The sequence below is a fragment of the Zea mays genome, chromosome 10, assembly GCF_902167145.1.
Source record: "Zea mays cultivar B73 chromosome 10, Zm-B73-REFERENCE-NAM-5.0, whole genome shotgun sequence".
Classification (NCBI taxonomy): domain Eukaryota; kingdom Viridiplantae; phylum Streptophyta; class Magnoliopsida; order Poales; family Poaceae; genus Zea; species Zea mays.
In genome coordinates this window covers 64,175,650-64,198,527 of record NC_050105.1, presented here as the reverse complement: position 1 = coordinate 64,198,527, position 22,878 = coordinate 64,175,650, and the positions used below count along the sequence as shown (strand labels likewise).

Here is a 22,878-nt window from a genome sequence, read left to right as displayed (position 1 = left end):
TCAACAAGTTGTATCTACACCGAATCCTCAAGAAAAAATCCTATGAACTACTCACTGGTAAAAAGCCCAATGTGTCATATTTTAGAGTCTTTGGGAGTAAATGCTTTATTCTTGTTAAAAGAGATAGAAAATTCGAAATTTGCTCCTAAAGCAATAGAAGGTTTTTCACTTGGTTATGACTCAAACACAAGGGCATACTGAGTCTTCAACAAAACTACCGGATTAGTTGAAGTTTCTCATGATGTTGTGTTTGATGACACTAATGGCTCTCAAGTAGAGCAAGTTGGTCTTGATGATTTAGATGAGGAGGAGGCATGTGCACCGCGCTAAGGAACATGTCCATTGGAGATGTGTGTCCACAAGAGCCTGAGGAACCTACATAAGCACAAGATCAACCATCATCATCAATTCAAGCATCTCCTCTAACTCAAGATGATGAGCAAGCTCAAGAAGATGGTGAACAAATTCAATACAATGAGCAAGCACAAGATGAGGGCCAAGATTAAGGGGAAGATGAAGAAGAGCAAGAAAAGGAGGATGATCAAGAGATTCAAGCAACAAGGCCGCCACACCTAAGAGTTCATCAAGTAATTCAAAGAGACCACCATGTCGACATGATTCTCGATGATATTCAAAAGGGGATAACTACTCGCTCTCGAATTGCTAATTTATGTGAAAACTTCTCTTTTTTGTCTTCTCTTGAGCCTTCAGGATTGAAGATGCACTAAGGGATCTAGACCGGATGGTGGATATGTAAGAGGAGCTTAACAACTTCAAAAGAAATGATGTTTGACACTTAGTTCCACGTCCTAACCAAAATGTTGTAGGGACCAAGTGGGTGTTACGCAACAAACATGATGAACATGGTGTGGTGACAAGTAACATGGCTCGACTTGTGGCAAAGGGGTATTCACAAGTCAAAGGATTGGATTTCGATGAAACCTTTGCACCCATATCTAGGCTTAAGTCAATTCAAATATTATTAGCCTATGCTGCTTACCATAATTTCAAGCTATTTCAAATGGATGTGAAGAGTGCTTTCCTCAAGGAGCAAATCAAGGAAGAAGTGTATGTTGATCAAGCTCTCGGCTTTGAAGACGATAAATTTCCCTCTCATGTATTTAAGCTCAAAAAGGCGCTCTATGGGCTTAAGAAAGCACATAGAGCATGTTATGAATGCTTGAGAGATTTTCTTATTGAAAATGCCTTCAAACTTGGAAAAGTTGATCCTATTTTCTTCACTAAAACTTTTGACAATGATTTATTCCAAATTTATGTTGATGATATCATATTTGGGTCTACTAACAAGTCCTCTTGTGAAGAATTTAGTAGGATTATGATACAGAATTTCGAGATGTCGATGATGGGAGAGTTGAAGTATTTTCTTGGATTTCAAATCAAGCAACTCAAGTAATACACCTTAATTAGTCAAACGAAGTATACTCAAGACATTCTAAAGAAGTTTGCTATGAAGGATGCCAAACCCATCAAGACACCCATGGAAACCAATAGTCATCTCGACCTTGACACATGAGGTAATTCTGTAGATCAAAAGATATATTGGTCTATGATAGATTCACTTCTCTATTTATGTGCTTCTAGACATGATATTATGCTTTTTGTATGCATGTGTGCAAGATTCCAAGCCAATCCTAAGAAATGTCACCTTAGGTCCATGTAGAGAATCTTGAGATATTTATTTCATAATCCTAACTTTGGGCTTTGTTATCTTAAGGGTTCATACTTTCATCTCATTGGATATTCAGATGCGGATTATGCCAGATGTAAAGTAGATAGGAAGAGTACATCAGGGACTTGTCAGTTTCTAGGAAGATCCTTAGTGTCTTTGGCTTCAAAGAAACAAAACTCCATTGTCCTATCCACCGCTGAGGCTGAGTATATTGCTGTAGGACATTGTTTTGCACAATTACTCTAGATGAGGCAAACCCTCTAGGACTATGGCTACAATCTGAGCAAAGACCCTCTTCTATGTTATAATGAGAGTGCAATCTGCATGGTGGATAGACCGCACTAAGCACATAGACATTTGGTATTACTTCCTAAAAGATCACTCACAAAGGGGAGATATCATTATTCATCATGTTAGCACCCACAAACAATTAGTCGATATCTTTACCAAGCCACTAGACGAAAAGAGATTTTGTAAGCTTAGAAGTGAGCTAAATGTGCTTGAATCTCAAACATGGATTGAAATATTGCACACATGGAAAAACATAGCACGCTATAGCGCTACTATAGCGGCTCAGACTACATGACGTAATGATATTCTGTGTTTTCGCACTATCGGCGCTATTGCCGCAATAGTGCGTTATAGCGCCGCTATTCATGTTTAGCGGCACAACGCCGCTAATAGCGCGCTAAGCATGTTTAGCAAAAAAACCAAAAAAATGATGTGCGTCGCAGCCCACTAAAGGCCCAGATTCCAATCAATACCCTATCCTCCCATCAACATTCCTCACGAGCCACGACTGTAGCTAAGCAACAACGACGGCGATTGGGCAACGGGACGCGACTGCGCGGTGTGGAATCTCGGCAGCGTGGCTCGGGGGCTTGCCAGATGCGGCTGCATGGCGTAGGGACTCGGTCACTCGACGGTGCAGCGCAGGTGAGCGTGGCCGACAACGAAGGGGAGAGATGCAGTTCATCTGGTTGTGAGAGATGCTGGAGTTCATTTGAACAAGTATGAATTTCACACGTACTGAGTTCTTTAATCCATTTTTGGTTAGACTTATTGAAATAAAAAATAATGAAATCAAACCTATGTAGGTCCACACAAAGAGACACAACAAGCTCCTTCATGACAGAATGAAGGATCTTGTGTTTGTCAAATTCAACTCAAGACTAAAGCAAAAGAAAGATGACATGGATAAAGATCCCATTGAGAAACGTGTCCATTATGTTGTTTTAGAAGATGAAGATAACAAGTGGATCACTGGCATTGAGCCAACAAAAGGAGATGAAGAGCAAGAAGAAGAAACTGAAACATCATCACAAGGAGTTGCAGCTGCATCTCAAAGAGAAATAGAAGAGAGAACTAAAAGAGTTAACTGGCAGAAATTAAGAAGCAGGAAGAGAAATAGGTTGATCCCTAGTTTCCCTACATTTGAGGAAGAGGAGTCATCTCCATCTTCTGATGAAGAAGATGAAAATGATATTGATATGCTATCTCGTTCTGATTCTGAGGCTGAACCATAGAAGTCATTGCTCTAATGCTCTTGGATTGTGAACCTATGGTTGTTTGGTGTTTGCTTATGTACTTGATCTTGATGCCTTCACGGCTGAATTATGAACTTAATTATGTTGGCTAAATATTATGTTGGTTATGAACTTGTGGTTGTGGTTATCATATAGTGTGTGCCGTCCTATTTTTTTTTGAATTTTGAATAAAATAGCGCGTTATAGTGCGAGCAAGCAGCTAAAGCTACTGCGCTATAGCGAGGCTATAGTTGCGCTATAGCGACCATAGCGGCCAGAACAAGCTTCCGCTAATTTTGATAACGCGTGATCAAAAACACTGATTGCACATATTCCTATGTGTTATAGCTTTGATCATTTGTGTCTCTTTCAATTAGTTTAAATTGTAGAACCTTGTTCTCCTGGCCTCACAAGTTGTAAGTGCATTGGTTCACAAGTATTCATCATTTGTATGCACGAATTTAGGGGGAGGAATGGTATACACTTTAAATATTTGAGACTAATGCCATTTCAAGTCTATTTTGTGCTTAGTCTCAAATTGAAAGGGAAATAGAGTTGCCAACAAAGGGAATGCTTCCACTGCACATTTGTTCGGTATCAACACCCTTTGTTCCAACTCATGTTCTTAAATTTCATATATTTGTTATAAAGGCCACACAATTGTCTCCATTTTTGGTGCTCAATGTCAAAGGGAGAGACATTACTAGGCCAAAGCAAAAGGACCGCACCACCACTTTGTTTTAAAAATTTTAAGCATTTCAAAATTGGTATCTTTTCACTTTGAGAAAAACCCTCTTGACAAGCTAAGAGGAGAACTCTTTCCAAAATAGGGGATAAATTATTTAAAGATGGATAATCTATTTTGGCCAAAGAAAAAACATTTGTAAAATGGGGAGAATTTTCAAACTTAAGAAATGCATGTGAAAATATCATTCCTATCTTTTCGGCCAAAAGTTAGAGATTCTTGAAAAGATTTACCAAAAGTTTTCTAAACTTTGCAAAATCAAATTCAAGTGATGCAAATGTGGTCCAAAATATCAAATATTCAAAGCAACTCATATTCATCTTAGAACTGCTTTCACTTAGTATCTTATGAACAATTCAAAGTTTGCAAATTAGTTTGAATTCTAAAATTTCCTATTTGCTTTGATTGTGTTGGCATAAAAATGGAAAAGGGGGTATTGAAAAGGAAATTGCCTTAAACCTTTTTCTATATTGATTTTGGTGCTTGATGACCATCATAATCATATGGATTAACTAGTTTGTCAAGTCTATGATTCACAGGTTTATAAAATCAACTTCAAAGTTTCTAAGTTAGAAATAGCTCAAATCTAGACTCTAAGGGGGTAAAACTTGGAATAGATGAACTAGCAATAGTTCTATACTTTGGCTAAGTTTTAAAACCCCATAGGAACCTAATTGACATATATATAGAGGATGGAAAGCCCAGATTCAACAAATCACTCTTTTGGATCTAGTTTGAGCATAAACATGAATATGAGTTAGAGAAATTGGATTGTCCAAGTTGTCTAACTCAGAGTAGTTTGATTGTCACTAGATATGTTTGTCTAAGTCTTAGCAATATCCTTAAGGACAGCCAAACCAAATTGGAGAAGAAATGGACAAGTTTGCTAAAATTAATCTTATCTAGAAGCACCAGAACGATCCTTTGTGCACTGGACCTCTTATGCAGGGAAGGCTAAACTTGTTCAAATGGCGGTCGACTGAAGACCGGTCCTATGGCACATCAGACCATTTATACAGAGAGGACTGAAAATGGATGGTTGAGCAGCGGTGACCTGGACTGGTCCGGTGGCGCACCGATCCTTCATGTTTCAATGGCTCTCTTCTGATTCCAATGGTCATCTGTTGATGTAGCAAGTATGATGTGCCACCGGATTAGTTACTGTACATCTGAACAGTAAGAATGGTACCATGTTACATTAGCTATCAGACAGTCCAGTGGTGCACATAACCGACACTGTAAGTGGTCCAGTGCACCAACCGATAGTGCAGTTTTGGCCAAATTTTGCAACAGCCATATTTGGTGGTTGGGGCTATAATTACCCTCACCAACATTCAAGATACATAAGTGCTACACCAAACTCTTATTCAACACTTGCAACAACTCCAAGCCTCCTAATTCCTCCCAAGTGCTGAATTCGTCAAAATTGAGCTAGAGAAACAGTAGTGCCTTGTGGAGTGATTCATTTGAGTTTGTTGCATTTGGTTCTTGTGTTCTTGAGATTCTTTCTCAAACTTAATCTCATTCTCATTTGTAAGAGCTAGCAAGAGACTATGAACTTTGTGTGGAGGTCCTTGCAGGGACTTAGTGTTCATTGATCGAGAAGAATACTCAACTAGTCTAAGTGATCGATTGAGAGAGGGAAAGGGTTGAAAAAGACTCGTCCTTAGTGGACTCCTCAATGGGACGTAGATTCTTCGAAGCCAAACTTCAGGAAACAAATCCTCGGTGCTCCTTATATTGGTTCCTTTGTGATTTGTTTCTTCCTCTTACCTTTCTCTCAGTTCTCTTGCTTGGGCATTGATTCTATATCAATTAAGTTGCTCCCAAAAGTAATTCAGCATTCGTTTGAGCAACTCTAGCAAGAAGAACTCTCTCTCCCTCACTATGATTGTTCTTATTCTCTTTCTAACGCCTAACCGGTGTTGAAGTTTGTATTTTAAGTTATAAATTTTAGGTTTCACCTATTCACCCCCTCTACAGGACTTTCAACGTCTTAACAACATCTAGGGGTATGGCCTTCTCTGTTCCCTAACAATCTCTACTATATTTAGGTGTGACTTTCTCCCTTCATGTATCCCCTCCTTCCACATCCCGCGCTAGCAAACAGTAGGAGGCAGGGATCGAACCCCAATATCAAGGAAACGAGTGCACAATGTCTATCGCAGTATCACCAGAGCACGAATGTGTTCTTGACATATAAATGATAGATAATGTTTATATATAAACATAATTTGAAAATAAAAACCATGTTTGAATAACTATCCCATTTAAACAAGTTTACTTATATGATAGGTGTTGGGGGCCTTCGTCCTCCGAAGGTCCTCAAAAACGTGATTTAACAATATCTTCCAAGTGTAACGTGTGAATAGATACCTTCGGACTTGGGCTAAAAGCATCTACTATGTAAAAAGCATGATCGTGATGAAGGTTGGAGTTGCTCCGAAGCTACGTGCAGGGGAGCTTCGGCTAAATGGCGAAAAAAGGAACCGACTTAAAGGGGAAAAGACTATCTAGTCCTCATAGAATTGTCTATAAGTTAATAATAAATGTAAAGGGCATGAATGTAATTTGTCACAGGTTGCGTCCTATGCCTATAAATAGATGAATAGTACCCCGTACTGTTCACGCTGACTTGTATTCGTTCGTGCGTCACGCTTGGACTTTTTACCTTCTGTCAAGCTGAAGGTACAAATGTAATTCAACATTGTTCTTGTTTATTCATGATGATATAATAAAGTTATATGGATAATGTTATATGATTATTTGTCCTATCTTTCATATTTCATATGCTTCTTCTTTCATTAACATATATTGTGAAGATGAAGGTATTTCCTTCATGACCTTCGTCTGAAGATCATTATATCCTAATGGAAATAATGCTTCGAAGGACGAAGGGTATTAACCTTTAACATTTTGTGTTGCCTTGTTCTTAACTCATAGTATTTGAGAACAAGTCCCCAACATTGGCGCCCACCTCCGGTGAACCCTTTTCGACCACCTTCGGCAAGCATTGACCTTCCTCATGCCGCCGAAGAAAGCTTCAGCGACAGGGGCTGCGGCACTGTAGCCACTAGACCCAAACCAGGAAACTCTTTCTCTCCGAGAAGCTCGGAGCCAGAAAAGGAAGGCCACCAGTCCAACACTCTAGGAGGAGGAGTTGGACCAAGAAATCAGGGACATGGAGATCATCCATCAGCAAGTACAACGGAAGAAGGAGAAGATGGCGCGGCTGGCTGATCTTCAAAGGAAGATCGATGAAGCCACTGAGGAAGTGCATCATCTTGCTTAAGATGAACAGGATCGAAGACCCCAACACAGGGAGCTTCGTCAAGAAGGCTTGTTCAATGAAGATGGATGGTATGATGATTTTAATCATGATGCCTTTACTTTTGATGATGCTTCTCCCTTGGTGTGAGACCCTGTTTGGTTTTGGTAATTGATTGACAACTTATATGGACTAATAAGTGTTTATGTTGAGATACACAGGTGATTAGTCCACAGGTACACTAGTGTGAGTTATTTTAGCCATGGTGGTGATGTGGCTTGGTGATATGGAGATGCTCAACTAGTGTGATAAAGGAGCTCATTGCATATGAAGACATGACATGGTGTCATGTGGCTATATGGAGAAGATCAAGAGATATGGCTTGGTTTCGATGGACCGAGTGGCTAGTGTGAAGGGCAAGTCAAAGGCTCATGTGTGAGGGACCGCGTGGCGGTGAAGCAAGAGCAAGCACGTAGCACCGATGGACATAAAGCAACGGTGAAGAGCAAGCTATGTTGAGATTGATGAACTAAGAAGGCTATGTGATAACATGGAGTGGATCATATCATTATAGAATTATCAAGCCATGTGTTGATCTGGGATATTGATCAAGTGGCTTGATGATGATGGTGGAGGAACTTCATGCTATGGACAAATGGTAAAAGGTATCATGGTTGGCTACACTTATGGATGCCCATTGTTCATCATTTAAGGAGATGGAATTGAATGCTCAAGGCAAAGGTATAACAATAGGTTTTTGTTTTACCGGTCAAAAGGTGCTTAGAGGTTGATAATTGACCGGGTTAGTAGGCTAGATAGCCGTACTATCAAGAGGGGTCAATTATCTTACTTGACATGTCTTTAGTGCCTCATTGCTCATATAGTTGGTGCATTTGCATGAGGGCTAACAACGCTTTGGTTCGTGTAATTAAACTTATTCAAAAGCGATTTCTTGAATGTGGGCTGAATTGAGGTACCGCGGACCGTCTGGGCCAGCATGGCGGACCGTCCGCAGGTCTAACTTGAGATGATGGACAGAAACACGGAGTTTCTGTGTTTCGTGAAGTTTTTGTACTGCGGACCGTCTGGTCCCAGGTGGCGGACCGTCCGTAGTTGAAGGATTGATGTTTGGACAGAACTCGAGTAGTTCTGTGTTGGTTTTATTTTTTGAACTGCGGACCGTCCGGGGCCTGAGTGCGGACCGTCCACAGTACAAATATTTTGTATTGCGGACCGTCCAGGGTCCAGGTGCGGACCGTCCACAGTACAAAGATTTTGTATTGCGGACCGTCCGGGGTCCAGGTGCGGACCGTCCGCAGTACAAATTTCAGCAAATGCGCAGAGTCAGCAAAACTTTGTTTTGGCTCAGTTTTATGTATCGCGGACCGTCCGACCTTGAGGGGCAGACCGTCCGCAAGTCATTTTTGAATGCTTTGACATTTTTATAACCGTTTATAGTCGTTGGGATTCTTGTGCGGACAGTCCGGGCTTGTATTGCAGACCGTCCGCATGTGCGCAGAAAAGGGGCAATTGACCCATAACGGCTAGTTTTGGAGAGGGGGCTATATATCCTTGTGTTGCCCAGGTTGAAAGTGTGAAGGAGGCTAGTTGGAACACTTGTGAGCATATTGGAGCCTTTCCTCTCCCTCTCTCTCACTCATATTGGTTGGGATTGCATTCTAGTGAGATTGAGAGCCATCTAGGTGTTGTTTGGTTCACGAAATGTAACGTAAACGTAATGGTAATGGTTTACACTCGATTACGGGCGGTAACAAGTTTGAATAGTCCGGTATCAATTTTTAGTATGGTATCTGATTACGGTTGGACTAAAACAAACATAATTTAACGTTATCACTTATCCATTACGTTACAAATATTTGAACCAAACGGTACCCTAGTGCATTGCATCAAGTTGTTGATCTTTGAGGCACTAGGGAGATCATCAAGTGAGGTCGTTGGCTTGTTACTCTTGGAGGTTGTCGCCTCCTAGACGGCTTGGTGGTGGTTCCCCGTGAGCTCTTCAAAGGAGACTGTGAAGAGGCCGCGGTGGTGATTGTGAGAGGCGTTGTGCTTGCCTCGCCGGAGCGGTGAAAAGCAACTCTAGTGGAATCGAGGTTTGAGGGTTCATTGACCAATCCGGCTTAAGAGATCAAGTGGAGACTTGATAGAGGAGCGGTTGGGAGCTTTGAATCTACCTCAACGTGGACTAGGGGTGACCGGCAAGTCATCGACACCACGGGAAAAAATCATTGTGCCACGTGTCATCATCTTCCCGTTGGTTTGCAACTTTCCTCACTAGCTTGTATTTACTTGTTCATATACTTATGCTAGTGAGTATTTGTTGCTCGTATATGCTCTTGTATATCTAGTCATATCTATAATAAAATAGTTGCTCACTTGTTGTTAGCTTGTGTAGCTAATCTGTTTTACTTAGCTTGTGTAGCTAAGTAGTTGTTTCTCTCTAGTAGTGCTTGTGCTTTGTGCTCTTTGCTTACTAGTATGTTTAGGAGCTATCGGTGTGCTTAGAATTACATTTGCATAATTTGTATGTCGTTGCTAACTAGATTTGTATGGGAGAGCACTTTCACTATCTTGGCACCTTAGTTGCTTCAATTAGAATCTTTTGTTAGGTGTTTGTTATAGTTAGAGGAGTGTAGTCTTGGCTAAACCAAAATAGTTTTAATTCCATATTTATTTGTGTTAGCCATTGTAATTAGTTTTAGAAAGGACTATTCACCCCCCTCTAGTCCGCCATCTCGACCCTACAAGTGGTATCAGAGCCTGGTTCTCTCATTTGGTGGTCTTAACCGACCCGAGAGTAAGCTGGATGGCGACTAAAGGGCTAGAGATTACTTGTGAACCACATATTTTTGATGGCACACATTTTGCACAGTGGAAAACTTGCATGAGTCATTATTTTCGTACAATTGATGCAAAATTGTGGTGGATCATAAGTGTAGGCTTTTATAAACCCTTTGATGAGAACACAAAAGATCTCACCCAAGAAAAAGAGAAATGCTTACATCTTGAACACCAAGCTACTAACATTTTATATCAATGGATAAGTGATAAGGTGTTTAAGGAAATTATGTATATGGAGACCGCCCATGATATTTGGACATATCTTGATGGCGTATATGGGAGGATCTCTATCGAGGGTGTGGAGCACATCCTCAACACGGTGGTTGTGGAAGATTGCTCAACCTCATGGTCAAGTGATAATGATGGAAGGCATACCATAAGTTCACTTGATAATCATGATGGTGTTGGCTCAAACTCAAGTGATGCAAATGATTGTTCTATCTCAACCATACTTGATGATTATGGTGATTGTTCATGCTCGGACGATGATATCGCTACTACAAGCCCATCTATTACACCACATTGCTTGATGTCACAAGGTAATACAAAGGTATATAATGCTAATGTGACTAATCATTCATATTCATATGATGAGCTTGTTGATAGACTTGCTAGCATGAACATTGATTTAGAAATTGAGAAAGATAAAACAAGAAATTTGGAAAGTGAAAACTTATTTCTAAAGAATTCATGTGAGCAACAAAAACATCTACTTTATGTTATCACTTGTTCACATGAGGAACTAAAGTTGAGTCATGAGGAACTTAATGTTGCTCATGAAAATTTGGTACAAGATCATGTTTTTCTCACTAACAAGATTTATAGTGAAGAAATTAAAACTAGTGAGAACTCATCACATGATTTATGTGATCAATTGCAAAATGCTACTAATCCATGTGATGAAGATAAGAAGAATGTATCCACCTCTTGTGATGATTTATTAGCTATGTCATGTTCTTCAACTATAGATTATTATTATTCTTCCTTGTCTTGTGGGACTAACCTTTTGAAGGAAAATAATAAGCTCAAAAACAAAGTGAAGAATTTAAGCAACATGTTTGAGAGGTGGCATAAAACAAGAATTTAAGCTACCCCATGGCTCCCGTCATACAAGCCACCTCAGCTTCCCATGTATGATGGGCATTCAGATCCAAAACAGTTTCTAATGAGCTACGAAGCAACTATATCTTCGTACGGAGGCAACACTGCAGTTATGGCAAAGTCTTTCGTCATGGCAGTCCGGAATGTAGCCCAAACATGGTATTCTTCTCTTCAGCCAGGGACTATCACGTCGTGGCAGAAGCTTAAGGACATGTTGGTTACCAGCTTCCAAGGCTTTCAAACGAAGTCGGTCACAGCTCAGGCTCTGTTCCAATGCATGCAAGATCATGAAGAATACCTTCAGGCATATGTACGAAGGTTCTTGCGATTGAGGGCACAAGCGCCTACAGTGCCCAATGAGATTGTCATTGAGGCCATGATTAAGGGCCTTAGGCTAGGACCTATGGCTCAGTACTTCGCTAGAAAGCCCCCACAAACTCTGGAGAAGCTGCTTCAGAAGATGGATGAGTACATCTGAGCTGACAACGACTTCCGCCAAAGAAGGGAGGAAGCTTACAGATTCTCCGAAATGACCAGGGGCTTCGGAGGAAGAATCCATCTGAGGCACGTCAGGTCAATCCATAACTCCACTCAGAGTGACGACAAAGGAAGTCAGTCTCAGAGGTCATAATATACCTCACAATCTTCGGGGCAACAACAAAGCTCTTTCAGGCCACCAACTCCAAGGGGCAGAGGGGCCAGGGGCTTCGGAGGAAGATTTGGGGATCAACCTAGAAAGATCTACTGCTTATTCTGTGGTGAGGACAAGGGCCATACTACACGAATGTGCCATGTCACCATTCATAAGCAAAAGGAGATAGCAAAAGCCAAAGCTCGACAGAACTAGCCGAAGGAGGTCCTTCACACTGCTTCGTGCCACTCTCCCTACATATCAAAGTATGTGGGCAATCATCCCACAGCTTCTATGGCTTCAGCTAGTCACTCACAGGCTTCCTGGCCACAACTCCCACCCCCGCCACCACTACAGCCGACCTATTCTCGAGGCCAGCCAGAAGGGCGCCAGTACCCTCAGCAGCAATGTGAAGTCAGGGAGGAATCCGAAGCTCGCACAGTCAATAGTACTGTGCCAGAATCAAAGCACATCTATTGAGAGATATCCTACCCCTGAAGTACTTTTGTGTTCTATGTCATTTTTGTTTTTCAATAAGGAACAAACAATGCAGGACTAGTTTTAATTTCTTGTAATAATTTCACTTTTGTTAGAATGAAATATATCTTCTCCAAATATTTACGAAGCTCAAAAACTGCTGAAGCTCAAAAGTCGTTCCTAAGGGAATGCAGAGCTAAAAAACATCGCAGTGTAAGTTTCGCTGAAGCTACCAAAAGTCGTTCCTAAGGGAGCGCGGTGTAAGTTTTTTGCTCAAAAGTCGTTCCAAAGGGAATGCAGAGCCAAATACCGCCGAAATATAAGGCGAAGCGCGAAAAGTCAACGCGAAAAATACCGCCGAAATAGAAGGCGAAGAAGTTTAAAAGACGTTCCTAAGGGAATGCAGAACTTACACCGAAAAATAAGCGGTGAAGCCGAAAAATAAACGGCAAAGAGACTTTGATCGTTCCTAAGGGGACGCAGAGATTGTGTGTTTCAGCGTGGGTTTGTGTTTTCGGCACTAGCATCATTCTTTGCATCATATCATCGCATCATCTCGCATAGCATTACATCATACATCATATCGCACCAACGACACGAATTGAAAACGAAGTCGATCTTCAGAGAATGCTTTACAAAAATGAAAAGGTGCTAAGGCACAAAGTAAGCTGAGAAATACAGCTTTGTCAACTCTATTACAAAAGAAGGGATCCTTTGATTACGAAGCTGGGAGGTTTTTACGAAGCATGGATATTTTCACGAAGCACGGATTTTCTTCTTTGTGAAGCATGAAAAGAAGGGAAGGTGTTTTTTCGCCGAAGGCTCAAAAACAGTATGTATATAAAGTTTCATGCATCCCAAAGAACTGAATTACAAATAATTTACACATTAGATTCAAAAATATGTACATCGAATATTACAGTCTTGATATAGCGAAGCTACATTGATCGTCTAAAAATGTTTTTACAATATCAGTCCTGTTTCAGGACCTTTTCCGCAATTTCATTCAATAACTTGTTAACAACTTCGTCAACAATAGATTCGGCTATATTGATGATTTCTATTGCTTTCTTCGTTTCTGGGTCGGCTAGGGGCTCGAATGGCTCCGGTGGAGGAGATAATTCAGCTGCGGTAGAAAAAATCAATCAGTTCAAAGTCACAAGAACAAATGCCGAAGTTAGATGCCGCGAAACAAAACCTATACATTTTTCACGCTCAACAGCTTCTTCAGCTCGTTTTGCTTCAGCTCGGGCCTCATGGATGTCTTTTTCACTTTTCATAATTTCATGAGCCATTTCTTGGCCACCATTCTCCCACACATCATTATAAAATTTTCCGCCCATTAAGGTTGCTTCAGCTAAAGGGTCCTTCGTGACGTCCGCGGAGAAGGCAGCTTCGGCATGGGCCATGGTTTTGATGTGATTGCACCCCGCATTCTCCAAGATTGCTGAAATCCCACACACACTAGAAAATGCACATACATCTCCTCGGTCACTTAAGATTTCTTCAAAAGCTTCGGCTTCTCCGTTTATCCACTCGATAACACCCTCAGGGTCGCCTCGTATGAAGTTATCTTCGTTTGAATAGGCGCCCACATTGGCGAAGCTAGCCTTTATCTTCTCCACGCAGCCCAAATTTTTTTCAAAACATCTTTCCTTGGATGCGCGAAGTTCTTCAACTGTTTTTTCTAAATAGTTTTTCCAATATTCGCTGGCATCTCGGTTAGCTTCGGCAAGAGCGCATTTTTCTTTGGCCTCTGCCAATTGTTTCCGAAGGTCTTCAATATCATTCTTTTGAATCTCAGCTTGAGTTTTGGAACTAGCTTCATCTTCTTTTACTTTGTTTACCAATGAAATTAATATTTTGTCTTTTTCAAGGCCTTCGTTCCGTAATTCGATCACCTCTGAACGAAGGTTGTTCAGAGCCATTGTATACCCTTCATCTTCAATGTTTTTCTGTGCTCTAAGGGTATTGCTAAGGATTAAGCCCTGCAAGAGGAGGACAAGATTAAGTACAAACAAATGAAATAATTTGTTTTCAAATACAAAATTGACTTTTATACCTTTATGCTATTATATGCTAAACTGTCAGCCAGTTCATCCTTTGATAATATTGAAAGGCCATCTTCCAGCTTCGGAAATCCGAAGCTTCTACCTATCTCCCGACAGACGGATATCTCTTTATTATCCGAGAGAAGGTACAAAAAATCTTCTTCCCCACTGCCATTGAACACTAATGCCCCCTTTGGGTATTTCAATTTTTGGGCATAATGTTGAGCTTCTCGTTCTTCTTCCTGAGAAAGTTCCTTTCCCGAAGCATGTCAGATGATGTAATCAATGCTTTCTTTTAAAGCTTCGGGAGCAGGAGTGGCAACCTTTTCAAACGAAATTTGCTCTGTGGCCTTTTCTTTTGTTGCCTTTTCTTCAAATTCCGCAGGCTTCGTCTCAGCAGGCACTGTGGGCCCTGCCTCGGTTTCAGCCTGGGTTATTGTAGTCTCAACTTCTATTTGCCTAGTATCAGCTTTGGGTTGCGTTTCATCAGCTTTGGCAACCTTCCCTGTGGGAGCGGGACTTATGGAGTCGGTTGTTTCTAAAATATCTAACACATTTACTATCCTCCTTCTCTTAGGAGTTGTGGCAGAACTCTTTTCTGCCTTCAACGCTGTTGCTTCTGTTGAAGGACTTAAAATCCCTGACATCTTTGTTACTTCTTCAGTTTTTGACCTTTCAACCTTATCTTTGTCAACCTTCGTCTCAACTAGCTCAACCAAAGGTGCCTTCGGCATTATAACCGGCTCTTCAGCCTTCTGCGTGGGAGGAACAGGTTCTCTTGGTTCAGCAGCTGAAGAAGCCTCCCCGCCAAATTCAGGCACCACGACCGGTTCATTATAACGCGGCCGGTGGGTAACAACCTTTAACTTTTTGCCCTTCGGCACAGGCTCGTTTGGAGTGGCCGAAGTAGCAGTTTTTCTCTTCTTTCCATGACCTCGCAGCGGATAGCGGTAGTCGGGGTAAACAAAGCCAATGGCATCAAAAACTCTGTTCAGTCTCTTTTTTCCCCGGCCTCCGAAGGCTATGGATAATGCATTGTCTTCTGTCTTGGAATATGATCCAAGCAGTTCATCACTTGTAACTTCGATGCATTTTAGCCAGTCATCGTTTGGTTCATCGAATTTATCCCCATATCTGAATGTATACTTCAGTGGGACCAGTTCACCTTCGCTAGACTTGGTGATGGTCTCCTTCGGCATTTCCCAGCTCTCTACAAGCGGTCATACTCTGAATGCTATGTGCTCTTGAATTAAATCTCTCGTACCAATAAAGAAGCAGACAGTACCAAATGCCTTCTGACATGCTTCGGCGGCTTCATCAATTTCAACCTTCGGCTTTCGAAGGCCGAAGCGAGACCATATGGGGTGCATAATAACCTCCTTGATGTCCTCCCTCACTATAAAGTCATTTTTCACATAAAACCATTCTTCCATCCAATTTCCCAGCCATCTCTTCCAAAATTTTGGCACTGGGTGGCTTGCGTTGGGACGGGCGATAAATCCATAACAACCGAAGTTGTTGTGATACTGTTCTTTCCCTGTGGCCTTCGTCTCATACAGAAGTTCGTGCATGCTGCAGAAGCATTTTGCGCTTGGCTCTATCCCTTGGCTTCTTACTGCCCAGACGAAGACTCCTATCCTCAATATAGCTTCGGGGGTCAATTGATGAAGGAAAATTTGGAAGGTTTTCAACACTTCAACTACGTGGGAACCAAAGCCCAGCTTTGAAGAAGCTTCGAAAAATCACAACTTCGTTCTCCTCAGGCGCAGGAACGTTGTCGTCTCCGCCAGCCCTCACAATAGACATATCCCGAAAGTACCTTCCCCTCATGTTTTCGAGGTGACTTTGCTTGATGGTCGATTTTCCGAAAATTGCATGACTTGGTCTCCAGGGTCGATCCTCGGAATCTTCGCCTCCACTTTCTGCATCATAATTGTCACTATCACCAGTATCTTCAGACAGGCCCTCCAGTATCTCCTTTGTAATCTTCTCTGTATTTGATTTTGTCATTGACTCGATAAACCCAGCTATGTAAGGATTCACAGCCTTCTTCTCTTCAAAGAGCTTCTCCTCTTCAGTTAGCTTTGTCTCAGCAGCAACCTTCTTGTCTTGAGACATTTTTTCCTTCAGAAATAACGAAAATGTGCCTTCCTAATCGAAGCTCAGGAAGCTTGAGAAACTAGCAACCGTTAGTGAGCAAGAGCTATAAAATTGAGAAAATAAAGCAAATGGCACAAGCAGCATACCAAATGAGGTTGGTGCGAGTTCTTATTTATACGCTTGGCACGCTCCAAATTGGGGGCCCCGTCTGTCATTGACTGTTGCTATTCTAGCAAAGGGAAGGTGTTTTTTCGGACCTTCGGCTTAAGGCCTTCGTCCATGTCGCAGTCTGAATTCGTTATCTTAAACAAATTAATCCCGCGAGGGGCTACTGTTGGGGGCCTTCGTCCTCCGAAGGTACTCAAAAACGTGATTTAACAATATCTTCCAAGTGTAACGTGTGAATAGGTACCTTCGAATTTGGGCTAAAAGCATCTACGATGTAAAAAGCATGATCGTGATGAAGGTTGGAGTTGCTCCGAAGCTACGTGAAGGGGAGCTTCGGCTAAATGGCGAAAAAGGAACCGACTTAAAGGGGAAAAGGCTATCTAGTCCTCATAGAATTGTCTATAAGTTAATAATAAATATAAAGGGCATGAATGTAATTTCTCACAGGCTGCGTCCTGTGCCTATAAATAGATGAACAGTACCCCCGTACTGTTCACGCTGACTTGTATTCGTTCGTGCGTCACGCTTGGACTTTTTACCTTCTGTCAAGCCGAAGGTACAAATGTAATTCAACATTGTTCTTGTTTATTCATGATGATATAATAAAGTTATATGGATAATGTTATATGATTATTTGTCCTATCTTTCATATTTCATATGCTTCTTCTTTCATTAACATATATTGTGAAGATGAAGGTATTTCCTTCATGACCTTCGTCTGAAGATCATTATATCCTAATGGAAATAATGCTTCGAAGGACGAAGAGTATTAATCTTTAACATTTTGTGTTTCCTTGTTCTTAACTCATAGCATTTGAGAACAAGTCCCCAACAATAAGTATATAAATTGTTGCAATGTACGAGCAACTAACTAGTTTTGTTTTACTTAGGAGCTTCTAACTGAACCGAAGTTGACTAATGCAATTTCACAAAGCACTAGAGTTCAAGTTCCACCATAACACATCAAATTCATGTGTAAGTGTAATTGTAGGGAACTATGGACATCTAAGAGGGGGTGAATTAGGGCTTCTATTTTTCTCGCTCTAAACTAGGCCAATAATAATCCTCCAAAACAAAACCTCATGCAAATAGTAAAACACGAATATGCAACTAAGGTTTTGTCTAAGTGTTTCTATCTCAACCACAAAAGAAGTTTAGCAACCAAAGTTCCAATCCTACCAACTAGCATATATTCTAAACTAAGAATAGTAAGGATTGCAACTTAAGTAAAACACTAAATGTGAAATCTTAAAGAGAAGGTAGAGGAAGCAAACTCCCAATGGTGTGTTGATACTTTTATCGAGGTATCTAAAACCGTGCAAGGTTCTAACTAATTCTCGCTGGTGCCCCTACACAAAGGCAAGCCCATGCGAGGGTCAAGCACATAGAGAGTCGCGAACTTTCTCCACGCGCAAGTGGTGCTTCGCTTTCAGCTCCTCTTGGACGCTCCCTGTTGTCATCACTATCGAGCTTTTGGTCGAAACATCATGGGTCTCATCTCCTCTGCTACACGGTGGTAGCCACACCACAAACTCGGTTGTTGTGGTCTCACAAGACCTCACACCACTCGGTACAAGTTGCTACAACTCGTGCAAGAGTCGAGGGGTTTGGAGGTGTCTATTCCTCACTCAATCAACTACGACTAACCTAGAGCAAGCACAATAGCGATCTAACTAACCTAAACACTTTGCAAAGCACCTACGCAATCACTAAGTGATTCTATTAAACACTTGGGGTGTATGGAGCAATGGATATGTGTACCAACTCAATAGCGAGTTTGCTCAACTCTCAACACTCTTAATTTGTCGGTTGTGGTATAGAGCCCAATCCCAAATATATCCGTTGGAGGACAACATCTCCTATGCGTTGCACCGGGCCTGGTCCGGAAACCCTCTCCGTCAGCTAGTTGTTGGTCATCTCGTAGATTCCCTGCAATTGTGCAGAGGTCAGGTGCACCATTGGATAGGTCCGGTGACCATCACGTCGGATGGTTGTTTCTGACTAGCCATCGTCGACCGTTGAGTCGAGGTCCGGTGCGCCACCTGGCTCAGGTGCACGAAAACTGCACCTCTGCGCAAGCGGTCCAGTGCACCTACCAACAACCTAGTTTTCTTGATCTTCATGGACCTTTACTTGTGCTTTCTCGGTCTTGTGTTTTGGACTTTTGCTGAATATTTGTGAGTCTTCTACGGATCATTTGATGTCTTCTTTGAGTGAACTATAAACATAAACACTAGCAATTCTCTATATTCTTCCTAATTGATATGAATAGAGATTTTTATAAAAAAATACCCTTCAACAATTTATTCAAATGATTATCTAAATATAGCCATCTTCTATTTCGAGTTTCTCGCTAGCTAAATATAGGAAACGTGAATACTCTCGAGAGTGCATATAAGATATAAAAAAATATTGGAGATTGAAAATATATATAAAGTGGTTTGTGCGTAATAATATAGATAGTGAAATTTAGAAAGACAACTGAAGATGCTCCCTATACATAGGACTGATTTTAGCTAGTTAGCAATTAACTCTTGTATCCAACAGGTGCTAAATAACATGCAAAGGTGTAAAAATAGTTCGATCAACCAAAGCAATTTGGATTGCAAACAAAACAATGAGCGGCTTATTATGTAAGCAGCAGCCATCTGGGGGTTCAAAAAAACAAATTAGATAGAGCTCGCCGAGCAAGCAAGCAAGCCAACTCGGCCGTCCGAACGAAAGCGAAGCGCGGCCAAACTCACTCGCTAAACGCTCCCGTTCTCCTCCGCCTGCCCCCACCGGCTCCCCTTGTACACGAGCGCCGGAGACGCCATGGCGGCGGCGCAGCCGAAGCCGGCCAAGAGGCTGGGCGGCATGGCGGAGGCGCTCGCCATCGCCGCCGACCTCGGATTCCCCGCCTCTACCACGCAGGTCCGTCACACACTACCGCAACTTCCCGATCTGTTTCGCAGCCTAATCCTGCCGCCCGCCTGGTTTGGTTCGAATCCCCGCGCTTCAGCCGGATCTAGCTTTTTTGGTCCGATCGCGTTACGTTGCGAGGAACAAATTGTAGGGTTCAGTTTGTGGAAGCGGTGGCATCTGGAGAGTTAGATACGAAATGATTGTGAAAATGTATGTTTGGAGGCAAGGGTTGCGGCCGAAATAGTGGCATGAGCGCACAAATTTCGTGTGTTTGGGTGGTGTAGCATCTGGTTCGGTTAATCGAGGCTGCATAAGCTTGCGTCATTTCCTGGAGAGAAATTGTGGGATGGCTCTATATTTAGGATAATCGTTGTGAAGAGTTGTTGATCTTAAGAAACTTTGCGATCTTAGAACAAAATGCGAATACAATGAAAACTCAGCATTGCTGTGTGGTGCTATATCTGTTTCGCTGTTTATTTTCTTTAGATTAGTTGCTAAAATTTAAATTTAGGTTTCTATGCCAACAATACAGAATCTGAACTGGATGCACTGGACACAAGCACACAAAAACTGAGGTGGTACCAATGAACAAATGGCCATCTGAAGCCCTCACTATCCCCTCTGTTTCTCTCATTGCAGGAAGATCAGACTAGCTCCGACAAAAGCGATGATTTGGTGAAGGTTTTGAGGGAACTGACTGTCGTGCAGAGGAACATTGCCAACTTGCAAGTGGAGCTACAGGGAAGAAAGGTGATGTTTTTATATCCAGTTGTTAAGCTTTATATGTTTGCACCAGTTACACACAATGCCAAAGCTTTTCAGTTCCTGTACAACATTTCCATTTCATAATGAAATCCCTTTAGATTCTCTATTGAAGGTGGTCAGATTATGGTCCCTTTTGTAAAGTGTGCCATTTCTGGCTTGGTTGCTCATGAAATGAGATTCTAGGCAGGGATGAGAGACTTCCTAATGAGTTACAGCATTTTGGGGATACAGTATATTCATACGATATATCTACATGTTGACTGTTAGTATGAGCATTACTTTACGTAGGAGTGGTAATGGGATCTAAATTTTACACTATAAAATTTAAGTATCGAATCGGATTAGGATCGAGCTCTATTCCTATACATTTTTGAACTAAAATTAATTAGGGTCCCTAACTTATTGTGAAGAAACATTTAGATCGTGATCTATTACCATCCCTACCTTTACCATGAATATTTGTGGTGATATCAAAGGGAATGTATTTTTTTTCTTTTAATTCCAATTTTTATTTTTTCTAACAATGAATTTGTTAGATGATCACACTTATTGGAACTATGTCTGATACTCTGGTCCTTGAAGAATGATTAAAGATGTCCGCATATCCTTAAGATCTTACGGCTAAATCTTTTTTAGCCTAGTAGTATGTACAATAGGGCAGGTGAGTCCAAGTGGCTCCTTGAGCCAGCCCTCAAACTGGCGACCTGGAGTCGATCCCTGGCGTTGGCACCAGGAGGCCCCTCTGTTGGCCTTGTGAAAAAAGAAAAAAACGATAATGTATGAGCATGTTGATGCCATACTAATATAGTAATGTGGGATTGGAAAAGGAAAATAAGCGTTGTCATAGTGTCTATGTTTGAACCCAGTACTTTCCAGCATGCTGTTTTCCGATAGTGCCATATCCATTTTCTATATCTTATTTTCGTAGATTTTCCTTTGATTCTATGGTATTGTCATAGGTCATATTCATGAAGTTTTGTTTGCCACAGGATGATAAAAACATTGCTCATTTGACTCATGTGAGTGAGATGGAAAAGAAGTGCGAGTCTTTGGCCAGAATGACTGCAATTTTGAAAGATGTAATTCAGAACAAGGTAATATAAGCCACATACCTGCATTGTATTATTCTTGCTTCCTTTCTTGAGTTTCAAGGTTATATGTTGTTTTAGTCAGATGTGTCAAGAGCAGTTACATATGCATTAGCCAGTTGATCACTTGATCTACGTGTCTAAAATTGTGTCTATTGTCTATCAGGATCGTATTATTGCTCGGCTGCAACAGCCTTATTCCCTTGACTGCATACCAGTTGAAGCTGAATACCAGGTAATTTATTTTTGTTCTTGTCTTGCAATTTCTATAGCAATTAGCAAACAACATGATAATGTTGGCCTACCCCTAATGCATTTTCATTGCTTTCTTTTTGCCTGCTTAATGTGCTGATCTCTTGTCAGAAACAATTCTCGGAGCTACTTCTGAAAGCAGCAAGTGACTATGGGGCATTGACAGCATCAGTCGGCGATTTCCAGTGGAGCCAAAACTTTAGGGAATCACCAGCTGTCTGGGGGGTAAGTTAATTTTTTTAATCGGAGTCATAACAAAGTCATCCTATGAATACACTTTCCACTTGTACAAATATATTCATGTTTTTTTCTCATTTTTAGAGATAGTATATGATTTATCATGAACCCATGTCAGGATAACAGTGCATTTTGTTATGTATTCATTGTGACTAACATGCCTTACAACAACTCAAAAATCTTGTACATATGTCCTCTGTCATTAGTTATAGGTTTAAATTCCTCTTTCTCTTAATGAAGGAAATGCTGCGACCGATTCCTGCTGCACTTGCTTCCTGCACCCGGTTCTTCGAGGCAATGTCTGCGATGAGGGAATCCTTTTCTACTCTTCAGAAACTACGCGTTGGCCATTCCTCTCTGTCAATAACCCCAAGTGACTCCAGCGACGATTCAAAGTTCTTGACGCCACCTCAGTGGAGAGACGGCTCGATACTCGATAGCTGGAAGCAAATGGATGACATCAACCTGGAGAGCAGTGGAATTGACGCCATGAATCAGAGGAGGTTGTCTTGGCCCTCCATCAAGAGGGACCCGTAGGTCGCAGGTCACCCATTGGATTTAGGTTCCCATGTTACATAAATAGGATTCCACCTTGTGTAGTTGGCATTGATTCTCTGTATTTTTAATCCGATCACCTGCACCCATTTGGCATGTTCGACTTGTGAGAGATGGTCTATAAGTTCCTTAAATCAATGTCGTGGCAAAATTTGATATGTTTTAGGCCCCTTTGGCAGGGCAACTTTTGCTCTAACTTTGTTATTGTTTACATAAGCCGTACTAAACAGTATTTTTAAAATAACTTTTCATTAATTATATTTTTTGTTAATTATTTTTATGGTGTTGAGGATTTGTCGAAATTTATGTTAGAAATCACAACAGGGCAACACAATTAAAGCAAAGATCTCCTTTAATCTCATCAATGAGAAGCTTTTTTATAGGAGGAGATTTCAATGATCATGTAGGTTCAACAAATGTAGGTTATAAGCTAGCTCATGAAGGTTTTGGATATAGTA

The 22,878-nt window shown here is 41.3% G+C and overlaps 2 protein-coding genes across 2 annotated transcripts; both read left to right on the top strand.

Moving 5' to 3' along the window:
- The first annotated feature begins 2,478 nt into the window (after window positions 1-2,478).
- Window positions 2,479-3,321, top strand: LOC103641143 (uncharacterized). The gene is made up of 2 exons (XM_008664511.2): window positions 2,479-2,701; window positions 2,788-3,321. Exons 1-2 carry the CDS (start codon window positions 2,579-2,581, stop codon window positions 3,214-3,216), a joined length of 552 nt encoding a protein of 183 aa, XP_008662733.1. The 5' UTR covers window positions 2,479-2,578; the 3' UTR covers window positions 3,217-3,321.
- A 16,011-nt stretch (window positions 3,322-19,332) lies between these two features.
- Window positions 19,333-22,657, top strand: LOC100191214 (AUGMIN subunit 2). Its single transcript, NM_001136648.1, has 6 exons — window positions 19,333-19,532; window positions 20,163-20,273; window positions 21,278-21,382; window positions 21,543-21,611; window positions 21,740-21,853; window positions 22,106-22,657. The coding sequence occupies exons 1-6, from the start codon at window positions 19,434-19,436 to the stop codon at window positions 22,400-22,402; spliced, it is 795 nt and encodes a 264-aa protein (NP_001130120.1). The 5' UTR covers window positions 19,333-19,433; the 3' UTR covers window positions 22,403-22,657.
- The last annotated feature ends 221 nt before the right edge of the window (window positions 22,658-22,878 follow it).